At 40.2% G+C, this 14,389-nt stretch overlaps 2 protein-coding genes across 3 annotated transcripts in view; both read right to left on the bottom strand.

Moving 5' to 3' along the window:
* Positions 1-1,615: 1,615 nt before the first annotated feature.
* Positions 1,616-12,782, bottom strand: TAAR1 (trace amine associated receptor 1). Its single transcript, XM_015284165.4, has 2 exons — positions 8,100-12,782; positions 1,616-4,341 (listed from the first exon to the last, which is right to left on the bottom strand). The coding sequence occupies exon 2, from the start codon at positions 4,241-4,243 to the stop codon at positions 3,245-3,247; it is 999 nt and encodes a 332-aa protein (XP_015139651.3). The 5' UTR covers positions 4,244-4,341; positions 8,100-12,782; the 3' UTR covers positions 1,616-3,244.
* LOC107056139 (pantetheinase-like) overlaps positions 5,023-14,389 on the bottom strand; it is a 24,630-nt gene continuing 15,263 nt past the window's right edge. Inside the window, exons 8-9 of one of the 2 annotated variants that reach the window (XM_046938374.1) lie at positions 14,115-14,230; positions 5,023-8,261 (exon numbers count right to left, since the gene is read on the bottom strand). In XM_046938374.1, coding sequence (XP_046794330.1) covers positions 8,243-8,261; positions 14,115-14,230 — 135 coding nt within the window. In that variant the 3' untranslated portion in view covers positions 5,023-8,242. Of the gene's footprint in view, positions 8,262-12,344; positions 14,231-14,389 lie in introns of those variants that run through there. The other variant, NM_001379259.2, reaches the window with a different exon arrangement.

The raw sequence follows: 14,389 nt of genomic DNA, 5'->3' as shown, positions 1-14,389 counted from the left end.
ACTTTATGCTAGAGACTAGAAGATCCTTCTTGGTAGTAAGAGAAGGAGCGTGTACAGAGGCAATTCATCTCACCTAAAAATGGATACGGTGGTGAGATAAAACACCCTTAAAGGTAACAGTTTTTCTACAGTGAACATAAAAAGAGCTGCAAATGACTGAAGTATATAGAAGTACTGCTTTTGAGATATCTATGCTTAGGTTAGATTACCATCAGCCCTCTTGAGTGTGGGACAATCATGTAGAAGCCAATGATTACCAGTGAAAAGCAAGATAAACAGACGGGATCATACTTTTGTCAGTTACAGACTCAGAGGGGTAACGTTTCAGTTGCCTTAGGCAGAGGAGGTTATTACATAATTACCTATTACAAAATTGCAATTTATAACAACCCCCTGCATAAAAATAAGATGAAATAACAAATTAGAACATGGCATAAAAGGAAAAGATGAAGAAAGGTGCAAACTGTGGTCTGTGTGCACATTTTTAAGAGTTGCAAACAGAAGGCTGTCTCTGGTGTTGCCACATATTCTTGAGGTTTTTATGCCAGGCAGACAGTGGATGAAGTGGAAAAGGCAATGTCTCCTTTTGCTTCTTGAAGGGACTACAGTAACATATGCTGAATTTATTTTAAAATTTGTTTTAAATTTTAAATTTTATTTATTTCACCTAGAAATTCTCAGATGGTCAGCATTCCTCATATGTAAACACCACTTACCTGCAGAGCCCTGTAGAGAAGGACCTGGGGGTCCTGGTGGATGAAAAACTGAACATGTGCTAGCAGTGTGCTCTTGCAGCTCAGAAAGCAAATGGTACCTTGGGCTCCATCAGAGAAGGGGTGGCCAGCAGGGGCAGGGAAGTGATTGTCCCTCTCTACTCTGCCCTCATAAGGCCCCATCTGGAGGACTGTGTCCAGGTCTGGGGCCCCCAGTACAGGAAAGATGTGGAGCTTTTAGTGAAGGTCCAGAGGAGGGCCATTGAGAGGATCAGAGGGCTGGAGCACCTCCCCTGCGAAGACAGGCTGAAGAAGCTGGGCTAGTTTAGCCTGGAGAAGAGAAGGCTGTGAAGAGATCTCATTGCAACCTTCTAGTATTTAAAAGGGGATAATGAAAAGGAGAGGCATCAACTTTTTACTTGGGTAGGTAGTGATAGTACAAGGGGGAATGGCTTTAAGCTCAAGGAGGGAAAGTTTAGATTGGATATCAGGGGGAAGCTCTTCACAGAGAGAGGTGAGGTGCTGCAACAGGCTGCCCAGAGAGGTTGTGGATACCCCCTCCCTGGAGGTGTTCAAGACCAGGTTGGATGGGGCCCTGGGCAACCTGATCTAGTATCAGATATGGAGTATCTGCCTGTGGCGGGGGGGGGGGGTGTTGGAAATTGATGATCCTTGGTGTCCTTTCTAACTAAAGCCATTCCATGATTCTATGATTCAATCTGTAACACCACCAGAAGAAAGAAGATATCACCTGGCAGCAGTTGTGAAACTGCTATTTCAAGAGAGATCAGTGTATCTGAATGATCACACAGTTCCCTTCAGAAAGCAACATGAAACGTAAGAAAATGAACTGCATCAGGCTGACCTCAATGGGGATGAAGAGAAAGAGAATTATGCATTCATTTATTGGAAAGGTAGATTTTTAAATCTCAAATTACTTTATTTCTCTGAGATAAAGTATTAAAGTAGTCATGTTGTCACAATTAAGGATTATCTTCCACAGTACAAAGCTGAAGTGTTGCATATTTCAGTCACTGTTCCTTTTTTTTTTTTTTTTTTTGTCATTTTGGAGTGTGCTAACTTTACAATAGCATTGTAAGAGAGTCTCAGATCCTGTTTTTTTATTTGCTCTGCTGAAATGCAGTATCATCGAACTCTTACGCTCTACAGTGCAGAGTGCATCAGTGCTCCAGGAGCACAAAAAAAGAAGATACACATAGAGTGTGTGCTTATCCCAGCAACACAAATGGAGGACAACATTTACAGCTCAGCATAGCTCTTACGTCAACATCAAATCATCAGTTACACCATAGCACTTCTCAGGTACTAATTTTTTACTGTCCATTTCCAGAACTAGTCCATGCTCCAACCAGATGTCACAGGATCAGGCCAGAGGTGTTATTTCCTTCTGTTTGATGATACATTAATTCTAGCAAAGCCAGGTCATAGGCAAAAAAATTAGAGAAAATTACAGCCTGTGGGCCTTCTTCAACTGGTGACCTTGTTATAGTTTTTGACTTATTTGTCTGTCCTTTGAGTCCCGATGTGGTTGGTGGATGTCCAAAGAAGCCACACACAGATGTAATCTTGAGAGCTTGCCAGCCCAGGCATCATCACCCCGAGACATTTCTATGGCCCTTCTTCTGCCACTCCTCACAGTGCTCCCACATCCACCCTGCCCCGCTCACCCTACGTTTGGGCCAGATGCAACATTTCTACAACAGTTCTGCATATAGATTCCTCACTGGCTGTCACAGCATTGCTATCAGACAAAATAACAATATGCTCAAGGAAAGAAAAGCGTTGAAAGAGGCAAATTTGAGCATATTTAACATTGAATTTTCATTGTGAAAGTATCATTTTCAGGTAATGTCAGATTCAGAACCACTTTTCTCAATTGCTTTTCATTTCTTATGACATATTTTCCATATCTTGGATTTCATTAAAAATGTTTTTGACCTCATTAAGCAGCAAAACCTGTAAGTGATAAACACAAAAGTGAGAAGCACTAATTAAAATGTAAAGAGAAGGAACAGCATGACTTCTCCTTGTCCCATCCTCCCTCCTTGGAGTGTACTGACATGGCTGTGTATTAGGATATTCCGACTTCCGCACACATACTGAAGGGGAGGCGCAAAACATAAAAGCTTTGGGATTTTACTCAAAGTCATCTAAAAATTCAAAAGAAAAGGCTTTTCTGTTAGTTCCAGAGGATGGTAAATATACAGATATATATATATATATTAATCCGTTGTTTAGGAATCACTTCTTAATGGAGAAAAGCAGTTTATAAATTGCTCCAACATTGCTTTCCTGTATATGTCATATGAATAGCTATAACCAAAACACTACATACCTACCATTCCCAGTCTAGAGTGAGAGGAGACATAAAACAAAATAGTCACTTATCTGCTTGAACCAAATTTGATAAGTAAGCAAACAAATAAGTGTTTTTTTCTGTCATTTTCAGCTCTTGCCTCCCAGAGTTGCAGGCAAATCTCAGTGCCACGGACCCAGCTACGTAAAGGATGTTACTCTAAAAATAACTGAGTTCTTGATGAGTCCTGTTGAAAAATATTTCCAAACAGAATAGTCTTTAATGCCCTGCGAAACCACATGTAAAAGAATGCATAAACAATGGGATTAAATGCAGAATTTAAATAACCAAACCAAACCAAAGTGTCAGTGAGAACAGGAGGTGCTGCATAATTCATAAATGGATCAGTTGCTGTAAAGAAGAAGAATGGGCTCCAGCATATGAGAAATACTCCCATTACTATGCACAATGTCTTTGCAGCTTTTCTTTCTCTGCAGAATGAAATGTGCTTCGTTTCATATCTTTTCTTCTTTTTGCTAACTGCATCAATGGATCTTGCTTGCCTTTTGGCTATAGAGTATATTTTCCTGTAGATGAACAGCATAACTAATCCAGGGATGTAAAAAGACACTACGGAGGTGACGACACCTGAAGTTTCATTAAAGAAGACCAAGCATCCTCCTGCACAATGGGTGTGATTATAAATCTCTTTTGCCCCTAGCAAATTTAGTTCTAGAAAGATCATCCCAAAAGCAAAAGCTGCAGGGACAGTCCAACTTACCAATATCATGACCAGGATAACAAAAGCATTTATCTTTGATTTGTACCTGAGAGGGTCACACACAGCATAGTAACGATCAATGGATATGAAGGAAAGATGGAAGATGGAAGTCGTGCTCAGCATGATGTCTGTGCTTGTGTGGATCTTGCAGAAGAAGTCCCCAAAATACCAGCAGTGCTCAACAGAGCGCACCATGCTGCAAGGCATGATGAGGAATCCCAGCAAAAAGTCAGCTGTAGCCATGGAAATTATCAGGAAGTTGGTAGGAGTGTGGAGCTGCTTAAAATGTGATATTGAGATGATAACCATTAGATTTCCAATCACTGTGGTCAGAATAACGCAAACCATGAAGATATACATGGAAATACGGATACTGTTTGACCAATTGCTCTTTACACAAGAGCCATTTACCGATTCACAGCACAGCTGCATCCTTACTGAGGTATCAAATCCACACTGCTATGTGATACAGACTTGTCCTAATGCTGAGGTGCACTTACAGCTGTTTCCTCTTTTTGTTGTGAAGGAAGCTGCAAGAAATAAGAAAGGGACAATCATAAGCACCTTCAACCAGTTGAATGTGTAGGAAAGTCACATTTCTTACTTTACGAGGGATGAAATTATTTTGTAATTGAACTTTTAAGATAATTAGATATTTATCATTAGACTTCCCTTGAAGCATGTATCTCATTTGATAAAATAAACTATATAATTGGGGGTCCCCACACCAGAATAGCACTCCAGCCCTGTCCTCACGGAGGCAGCTGGTCCTGCTGTTCACCTGGCAAAGACAAAGTGTTTCCTTGAGCCCCTGGTTTTCAGATACATTGCACTGCCTGGCCAGATCAAGTCATACTGTAAAATCTTGTAGGCTCTAGCTGTAAGTAGGCATGTAAGGAAAGAAATCTGAGTGGAGAAATGAAGCTTTCTGACCTCGTACTGCTAAAATGTAACTGAATAGCCTGACTGATCTGAAGCATTCGCTGCTATTTAAGCAAACATCTTTACTGTCAGGCTCTGGTTTATTTCAGTGGTGGTAGTTTAGAATCATAGAATCACCAAGGTAGGAACAGACCTCCAAGATCATCCAGTCCAATCACCCACTTACCACCAATATTTCCCCATGTCTAAATATCTAAAGGTTTCTTGAACACATCGTTATGTGTAATTGCTGTGTTAATACTGTGTTAGTGAAGGACAGACACAGAAAATTGTTTCCTGAACATTTATCTACTTCTTTATTAGCATCTTTAGGGTGCAAATATTACTGTCCTCTTGTGTGTGCAATAACTCATCTGTTTTGCAAGGCTATTCTTTTGCAAAAGCATTTTATGAAAGCATTCTAACACTTCACAAGCAATGTTCATTGTGGTTTTCCTTTAATTAAGAGAAAAATAGTATTATCATGAAAAAAGAAGAACACTAAAGAACATTACCATATTCTGTTCTGTAGCATTACCATTATAACGTAACATAATCTTTTAAATCCGAAAAGTACAGCAATTCAGACACCACTAATATAACTCATTTGCTCTGGGGCTTTGCTGCCTGTGTTTATTTTGGATAAACATACATTTTGACCTTCATTTGTTGTATGGGTAAGGAAATTAAGTAAAATAAAAGCGAATATAAGGCCAATCAGAAAGAATTAAGGTGTTATCTCTTGTTTTCTTTTCTGTTTAAAAGATGAATAGTTTTATTTCTGTTGTTTGACAATGCTACTATTTGTATATGTATATGTTCTCTGACAATGCTACTATATAGTATATACATACTATATACATAAAGGAATATGACCTCCCCTTGAAACCATTTATCTTTAATAAAAAACTTATTTTCAGGGAATTTTTCTGTTGCTGTTGAGCAGAAAGAATAAATTCCAACCAAAAAAATAAATAAAAGGGCAAACTGAGATCGAATGTGTGGCTTTGCATGGAAAGAAAAACAAAATAAATCAAAACTCCTATGACAAACTGTCCAATTGAGCTGAATATTGAAGATGTTTTCAACAAGAAATTAGAACGCTGTCCTTAATTACAAATATTAGTTTAAAATTCAATAAAATGAAAATATGAAGAAGCATACTTTTAAAAACCTGCCCTCCTACCTTTATCTCCTGACACTGAGTAGAAGTCTGCTCCTGATGCTTGTTTGTTCTCTGCTCAGTCAGTGGCACCCACTCCTTTTAAAGATGATCTCAAAAGCCAGCTGAGCCTCTTTGTCATAATAACTACTCTGGATAGCATGAATTCAAGAGGACTGGCACTCAATCCAGAGCAGCCCCCAGAGTCCCCAGCATATTACTTGATAACATTGCGTGCAATGAATGGAGCTCTTGGCCCCCTGTTTCAGTGTGAACAGAAGCTCTAACTATTTATTTTGTAATCTACTCATCTTTGTTTACTGGGCCTTATTTATAGATACATTGAATTCAACTGGAATATGTTTACTTGCTTAATTAAGCACTGTGATCATTTTGTGAGCAGCTCAAGATTAACCAGGAGGCAAACAAAAATCACCGTCTAATCTCCCTTCTGTAAGTTCCTAAAAATATATGGCAAATATATACAGGTGTTTTAAAGCAGCATGTAATTTTACACTGAGAAGGTATACTGCACACAGATTGCCATGACGTGCATTTGTCAGCCTAGTTCTGCCTACACTACTGAGCAAACAGTTTTAATCTAACAGCCTAATCATTTAGCAGCTATTTGCAAAATATAGCTAGTAAAAAGGTGTCTAAAGTAAACACCTATTATTGATTGCACTGGAGTCACTGATGAGGGTCATTAATTTCATGCTCCACAAAGGACCACACAGTCCTTTGAAACAGGGGTGTTACTGGGCATCAAAAACTGGTAATGTGGTGAGCATTAGCTAAAGCCCACTCATGCTGGGTGCCTCAGGGACATATGCAACAACATAGGTTAAGATGCCAGCTTGCCAACTGTGCTACGTGAAGTTGTTTAGCTGCTTCATTATGTTATGCCCACAAAAATCTAAACAAATGCAAACTCAGTTCCTTTATTTTCCTTGAGGACTGGGGTGTTCTAGTGTAAGAGTTTGCTTGCTACGGAAAGAGTTCACCAACTAAAAAAAAAGCACAGTGTGATCTGGAAAAGCAACTCTGATTTCAGAAGCAGCTACCTGGCATTAATCAGCCAAACTCCTATGTCCTCCAGCATCCCAGTGCCATCACAATCAGAGCAGACAGGCTGGAAGGCCTACCCATGCTCTGAGCAACTCCGCTCCTTCCGTTTTTGACTTACTACCCAGACAGAAAAAAGTTTCTCGTTTCCATATGGCTCATTTTAAAAACTGGATCTCTCCAAGGATAGCCATGCTAAGGAAAACCAACTGCTTGAGGCTATGAGATATCCTTGTGGCTGAAAAGAACTTCTGAAAGTATTCAGCTCCACCCATCGTTTATGAAGTAAATATGAATATTTATTTTCCTTAAGTTTCCATTTTTATGTTTGAAATATGCACAAATTCCCAGTGAGTCATTGATTCAAAACAAGTATTTCACAAGTTGGCTTACATGCAAAGATGTACCAACTACTAAACTGAATGCTATTGCTGTGAGGAATTTAAAGAAGAACAGAAGAATTGATTAACCTCTAGATATACTCCCACAATGCATAACCAAAGCATCATTATTCCTTGCCCATAGCTGTTTATAAAGAGAAACATGACATTCATGCACTTTCCTAAAGTGCAGTTTTTAGGATCACCCCCCAAAATAAAATAAATGCTCTGAGATATGCTATGAAAATAAAATCTATGAGATGCACACAGGAGAAAGAGAGTCCAGCAAGACAAAAATCGCCTCTCTGCTGTCCCTGCGCACACAGCAGTCCCACAACGGTGAACTCATGACCATGGCCAATTTGTAGGCATTAGGTGGCCTCCAAACACCACCTCCAGTGCAAAGGCAAATGGAGGAGGGAGGTAGGAAGCACACAGGATCCAGCTAGATCACTCTATGTCATCATGGCCTTGGAACAGCTCCACAGCTTTGCTCTGAATTCATAGCTGTGCCTGAGGAGATTTTTGTCCCCTAGCTGTGTTATTGGTTCTGGTGTTGGGAATGAACAGCTTTTTAAATGATCCTCTGAGCCACCATCAAAATCTGATCGCTGTTGATGCTGTTGCTGTTCGTTACAGAATGAACACAGGATAACTGCTATCTTAAGCACTCACCGTGGAAAATTCATCTTTGAAACAAATCTAATCTAGCAAATTAGCAGCTCCCTGTAAATGAGAAGGTGAGATGCAGAGACTGTACCTGCTCAGGAGCTACTTCCTCATGACAAACTGGTGCAGCCTGCAGATACAGCACAATAGTGACTCATCCCATGCAGAGCCCACGGCTTGGCAGCTGTCTGCTTCGGTCTGCTTCTGGATTACAGCCTGGTGGGAAAATCTCATCTAGAGACGTAGATACGTGCTATTCAGAAAAGATAAGCAGACAATACATCTTGTCTGTCACCAGCCAGTTGCATATGCAAAGATGAACCCATCTGAAGTAAGTCAGGCTCATGTAAAGATGCATACAGGAAAAAAACAACAACAACAACAAAAAAAACCACATTTGTTATGTTCAAAGTCTAGCTTAACGGCACTAAACTGTCATTTTGATAGCCTGATGTTTTCCATTTCAGGGCCCTACTTTCAGTTTTGTTAAACTTTGTCAAACTTTAGCAATTGGAGTAATCTCGGGAAATGTGACCTGTCTATCCCAGACTGGGTATTTTCAAGAAAATTCAGTTTTGATACTTCTACAGTACCTGAGAGCAAGGCAAACAAAAAAAGATGTTGTTTCTTCCTGATTGAAAACTTCTGCTTATCCTCTATTTACAATGATGGTTTCAATATGTTTTGTAGCAGAGACTTAATAGATGTTGATTGCCTATTTGTATCTCTTTTATCATCCCAGAGGAACTATAGCTAAGTATGGACAAACTATAAATCAGCAGTGATCAGATCACAACTTGCTCATTTTTAAAGCCCATTTATAAGCATCTGCATCTTCTAACAGCAAGTTTCAGTATTGCTGTGGATCCCAAGAAAGAGAGTCCTTTCAGTAAGAAGTAATTCCAAGTGAGAGGACACATTTTGGGTTAGTTTCCATGTGTCAGCTAGTGGGTTGCACCAATGGAAAGTCAGCTTCTGCTCCTCTGAGGTTTCTCTGAGTCCTGAGCAGGACGTGTATGGCTCAGGTCACAACATCCACATGCTCACTTGGGTTAGGAGGTAGGAGAGTGTGGGCCTGGCAAAGTGGCAGAGAGGACATGAGGCTGAACAGACAGGACAACTCTCCATGAAATTCTGGTCTGAAGGTGGCTACTCTAACTGAAAGCCACTAAAAAATAAAATTGCCCATAAGGGCATACACATCAATAAGCAAATCATGGGGAGCCTCTGTTCTCACACAGAGTAGTCTCTGTTGCCTTTCTCAAATGCTGGATTTGACTATGATTGGTGCATGCTGTTTGCCTAGAAAAAAATAAGTACATTTGAATATTTCTAATAGCCCATGTGCAAGCCCAAAAGTCTGCATTGTACTATAGGCTATTTTTACTGGTGGATAGGTAGCTGGACATGAGCCAGCAAAGTGTCCTCACAGCCTAGAAAGCTAACCATATCCTGAGCTGCATCAAAAGAATCATGGCCAACAGGGTGAGAGAGGTGATCCTGCCCCTCTACTCTGCACTGGTGAGGCCTCACCTAGAGTATCGCATTCAGATGTGGAGTCCTCTGTACAGGATAGACATAGGCCTGTTGTAGCACATCCAGAGGAGGGCTGCAAAGATGATCTGAGGGACGGAAACCTCTCCTATGAGGACAGACTGAGAGAGGTGGGGCCGTTCAGCCTGGAGAAGAGAAGGCTCCAGGAAGACCAAATAGTGGCCTCTCAGGATATAAAGGGGGGCTGTAAGAAAGAAGGGGACAGACTCTTCAGCAGGGTCTCTTGTAAAAGGACAAGGGGAAACGGCCTCAAACTAAAGGGCGGGAGATTTATGTTGGAGAAAATTTTTTACAGTAAGGGTGGTGAGGCAATGGAACAAACCCAGAGAGGTGGTAGATGCCTCATCCCTGGAGACACTCAAGGTCAGCATGGAGGGGCTCTGAGCACCCTGATTGAGCTGTAGGTGTCTCTGTTCATTGCAGGGGTGTTGGTGATCTTTAAAGGTTGCATCCAACTAAAATTATCTATTATTCTATTATTCTGCTTCAACAGTTGCTTGCTGTTTCAGGAAGTAGCTGCACTGTGCATGAGTAAAGTGACACTGCAGGTGCAGCAGTTCAGCCTGTACAGAAACTACTTTCTTTCATTCTTTCTTTCTTTCTTTTTTTATTTTATTTTATTTTATTTTATTTTATTTTATTTTATTTTTTTCTTTCCCCTGTAGACCATTTTGTTCTGAACTGCAGCCTTTACTGTTTCTTACTTCTGAACCTTGTAAGCCTTGCTGTCCTGGGTGTCTACATGAACTAATGCCCAAACTGGAGCTTTGTGAAGGTCCATTTTCTCCTGTCCATTCTTTCTAACGTTCTCTATCCATGTGGTACCTCTGTTGCCATATGTTTTTAGGTAGGTTATTCCATACCAGTTTTTCTGAAGCTTTCACTAAACATCTTTCTCATTTTCTGGGTGCATGAGAGGAGCTGATTTTTATAAGTAACCAGCAATTACAGCTGCGGCCAGTGATAATGATGCTTTGAATATATAAAGTATTTCTGTAATATGAAATATTCTGGCATCTTAAGTTAGCCACCTAAATTAGTGTCTACTGTAAATATAACTTTATTTGCATTTCATCTCCTATTCTATGTGAGAGGATAGACTTTTCTCCTTTGTTTATGGAAGTGCTACTATGGCAAATGTTCATAAGATATCAAGATACCATCTAATGATAAGCCTTAGAAAATCAAGTAGAGTTATGGTTTGCAGCCTTAGTGAAAGAAGAGCAATAATGTATAGGAAAATGCTCAGCAGAAAGCAACTGGCACTGTAAAAATCCCTTGGTAAAATCCAAGTGTAATTACATCCAGTAAGTGTTGTAGGAAACCCAATTGAGAGAGTTTGCATGTCTACTTTTCATTTAGTCTAATGCTGAACTTGGAAGAATCCCTTCAAGCAGAGGCTAATGTTAACATGAATAAAGAATTTAAAATGTCCAGTGTAACATTAAAGAAAAGCTCAGGAAGTCTTCAGCAAAATGAATTTTTAAACCTGTTGCTTAGCAGTATGAATAATCAGACTTAAGCTTTTTGTTTGTTTTATAACTCTAGTTCTGATAAATAAAGCCATCTGATGCTCTTGAGGTACAGCTAAATTACATCTGTTATGAAAGGTACCACACACGTACTTTCATCTACACCTGCCAAAGCTTTCTGTCTTTCAGGCTAGCTACCAGGAAGTACATCATCATCATCCATTAATGGCTATACTTCAACAGCTTGCTATTCCATTTTATATCACAGTGTCAAACATGTTTGATTTCTGCTCGGACACACATAATTATTTTTTCAAACGGTAAGTTTCCATGAATGAATTATAAAGCAATTTCACAAACTGAAATCACAGAATATTCTGAGTAGGAAGAAACACACAAGTATCACTGAACCCAACCCCAGGCTCCAGACAGAACCACCTGAAATTCAAACCTTGTGTCTGAGAGAGGTGTCCAAATGCTTTTTGAACTAGAGGAGCTTTATGAACCATTATTTATAAGAACTGTCCTGGTCAGAGACCAGAACCTCTAACCCTGGCCAGACCCAGTCAGGTGATATGAGGGTTACCTCGCAGCATAAACTTAAAAGAAAAGAGAGCTCAACTATCTGAAATCAAAATTAAATGCAGGAAGTCTCTGACTCTGCAGGTCCGTGATCAGCAGATGTAAACTGATGTACCAACATTGATTTTAGTAGTAATATAGTAACCTCACTGTCCCATTCTTCCTTACCAGACCTCAGTGAAAAGTGCATTAGTTTAAGATATTTGGCTCTTAGTGCAGACAAACAAAGTAGGAGAGAGAGGTATTAGATAACAGCAATTAGCTAATGCAGAACTAAATGCTATACGGAGAACTTAGGATGGTCTCTAACAAGGACTGGGGAGTATATCCTAAAAAACATCTAAGTAAAATAGCAAGGATGTAGGCCTAAAGTTCATTCTATTCTTTTGGTTCAACAAATAATGCCTGCTGAAATAACTGCAGGCATTTTACTTTCCACAGGGTCTAGACAAACCTGCCATGAGAAAGATAGGCCTGGTAATAAATAATAAGCTGAATGTCTACAGTTCTGTATACATCCTGTCTGTATTCCTCTCCAGCTTTAGAAAGATTTTTATAAATTCCGTGTCCATTTGGAGTGCATGAAATAGAGAACCAGCAACCTGTAAAGTGACTTCTCTTTTGAGAATGACACTGATAGTCTCTAAAATGACCACAGATTCTTCTTTTTTTTTTTGGGGGGGGGGGGGGGGAGGATGGGACAAGAATTAAAAAGTAATCTTATTGATGCCAACAACTGAAAAAAGGTTTTAATCAAGAGATTTGACTGTGACAAGAAAAACAAAATTCAAATTACATTCATACGCTGCTCTCAGCTGCTCTTCTTTTCACTATCTGGGTCTGACAGTTGACTCCAATGAAAACCAGTAGACCTACGTGGTCAACAGAATGACACCACAGACCTTCAAAACCAGCATGCTTGTTCTTGTTTGCCCTTCCAAAACTGCTGCCCAATACAAACCAGGTAAGAGGTCCCTAGAGTGTACTAGACTGGCTTGGGGAGCAGGGATCACCTCCCACTCATCAGCATGGCCTTCCGTGTCTTGAAATTCAGGACCCCATACCTGTTACACAACCAATAGTCATGTAGGATTAGTACTGCCACTGGGAAGTCATACTCTCTCTTGACCAAGATTTGTTTGATGGCTGTTCTGGGTTACAACTACAGGTCAGGTAAGAAAAGGGTGAGGTGCTGGACAAACCACTGGGAAGCACAACCTTGAGGCCCTGCATGTTTGAATAACTGCTCCCAAGTTGCATGGTCCTTCCTCTGGATACAAACTCAGCTGTTTTCTTTCCAGTATGAAACAAAGCCTCAGAGAATCCTCCAAAGCTGGGTACTGAGATGCAACAGCACAAGGAAAACAGAACTCATATGGTTGCAAAAAATTTTGGATAATGTATGTTGGTGAGCTTCAGGTGAGAAGCCATGGAGTGTTTATGTGCCATATTTAGGGCAGACGGATGCTAAACATGGTGCATGCCACATGCCAGGGATGTGAAGAACAGTGCATGTAAAAGATTGTGGGATTAACATTAAAGCAGGGATCACACTAAGGCATATGTAGTCAAACAAGGCCTGTTTGCTGCAGAACATACAAACCAGCCCAGCGCTGCCAAGTTTCATGTGCCTTCACTAGGAGTCCCAATAATGCACATTTCTTACACTACATGTATGGTTAAATCTGTCTCAGATATCAAAACGTTGCCTATTTCCTACATTTTCACAGTTTTGAAGAAATTTTCCAAATATCCAGGGGAATGTTTTGATATACAATATTTATAAGGTAAGTCTGATCTGAAATGCATTGGACCTAGGATGTGTATGCCACACATGCAAAGCAGTGCAGGACTGCAGAACTGAAGGTTCTTTATGGAGCAGACTCACTGTGTGTGTGGATCATGAAGAACTGCATGGGGATTGCACCTAAAACCATTTCAAATCTGTTTTTTTTCTTTCATTGTATAGTAGCTTGTCAGAATGTGGCCAAGACCCGCTGAGTATTAGGAAGGCCTTGCTGAATGGCACGTAAGGCTGAGGGACACAGGCACTTAGTGCTCCTCCAGTCTGAGAAACAGGAAGAGGCAGAAGGGACAGAGAGGCTTCTTTGGGGAAGATTTGTTTGGCAGAAAATTGGCCAACTTCACTTTCCACACATCTCACATCGGACTTTTGACTAGGACTATTCTGGCAACCTACATTATCTCTTTGAAAAATATAATAATTTCAAATCAGAGATTTCATATGACAGAGTATAACAAATAATTGCACTGGCTCAAGCACTAGTACAGTGGTGTACTGTTGATATAGATCCACAACAGAGTGATCACTGCCTTCTTCTAAGTAAATTCATCTGCCCCAGCTGCTAAGCAGAATAAGACTGCAGGACATGAAAGATACAGGATAACTGCTACAAATCATGAGAAGCTTATGGATCACTGTGGGAAATTCTCATCCTGTCTATGCTGACTGATTAACATTTAGGGAGTTACATTACAGGAAGCTTCGCAGGGGATGAGGCAGGTCCTTTTCATAACACCTTCCAAAAAGCGTCACTGTTAAGAGTGGTTTTGATGTGCCATTCTTACTTTGCAGACGTCCATCAGACAGTACCTAGTTGAAGAGAGAAAGGATGATACTAATATCCAATAACAGAGTAGCACTACTGCATGGTACAGAGAAGAAAGGTCTCGTAGGTCAAATAACTTGATGCAGTACTTTCTAAAGACAATCACGAGAATTAAAAGAATGTGAATCCTCTTTCTTGCACAT

The sequence above is a fragment of the Gallus gallus genome, chromosome 3 (assembly GCF_016699485.2).
Source record: "Gallus gallus isolate bGalGal1 chromosome 3, bGalGal1.mat.broiler.GRCg7b, whole genome shotgun sequence".
Classification (NCBI taxonomy): domain Eukaryota; kingdom Metazoa; phylum Chordata; class Aves; order Galliformes; family Phasianidae; genus Gallus; species Gallus gallus.
Note: the sequence above shows the minus strand (reverse complement) of the source record. Positions and strands in the feature narration are given on the sequence as shown.

Coding starts and splice junctions, on each gene's coding strand:
- TAAR1 (XM_015284165.4), bottom strand. CDS start 4,243: ATGCAGCTGTGCTGTGAATCGGTAAATGGCTCTTGTGTAAAGAGCAAT.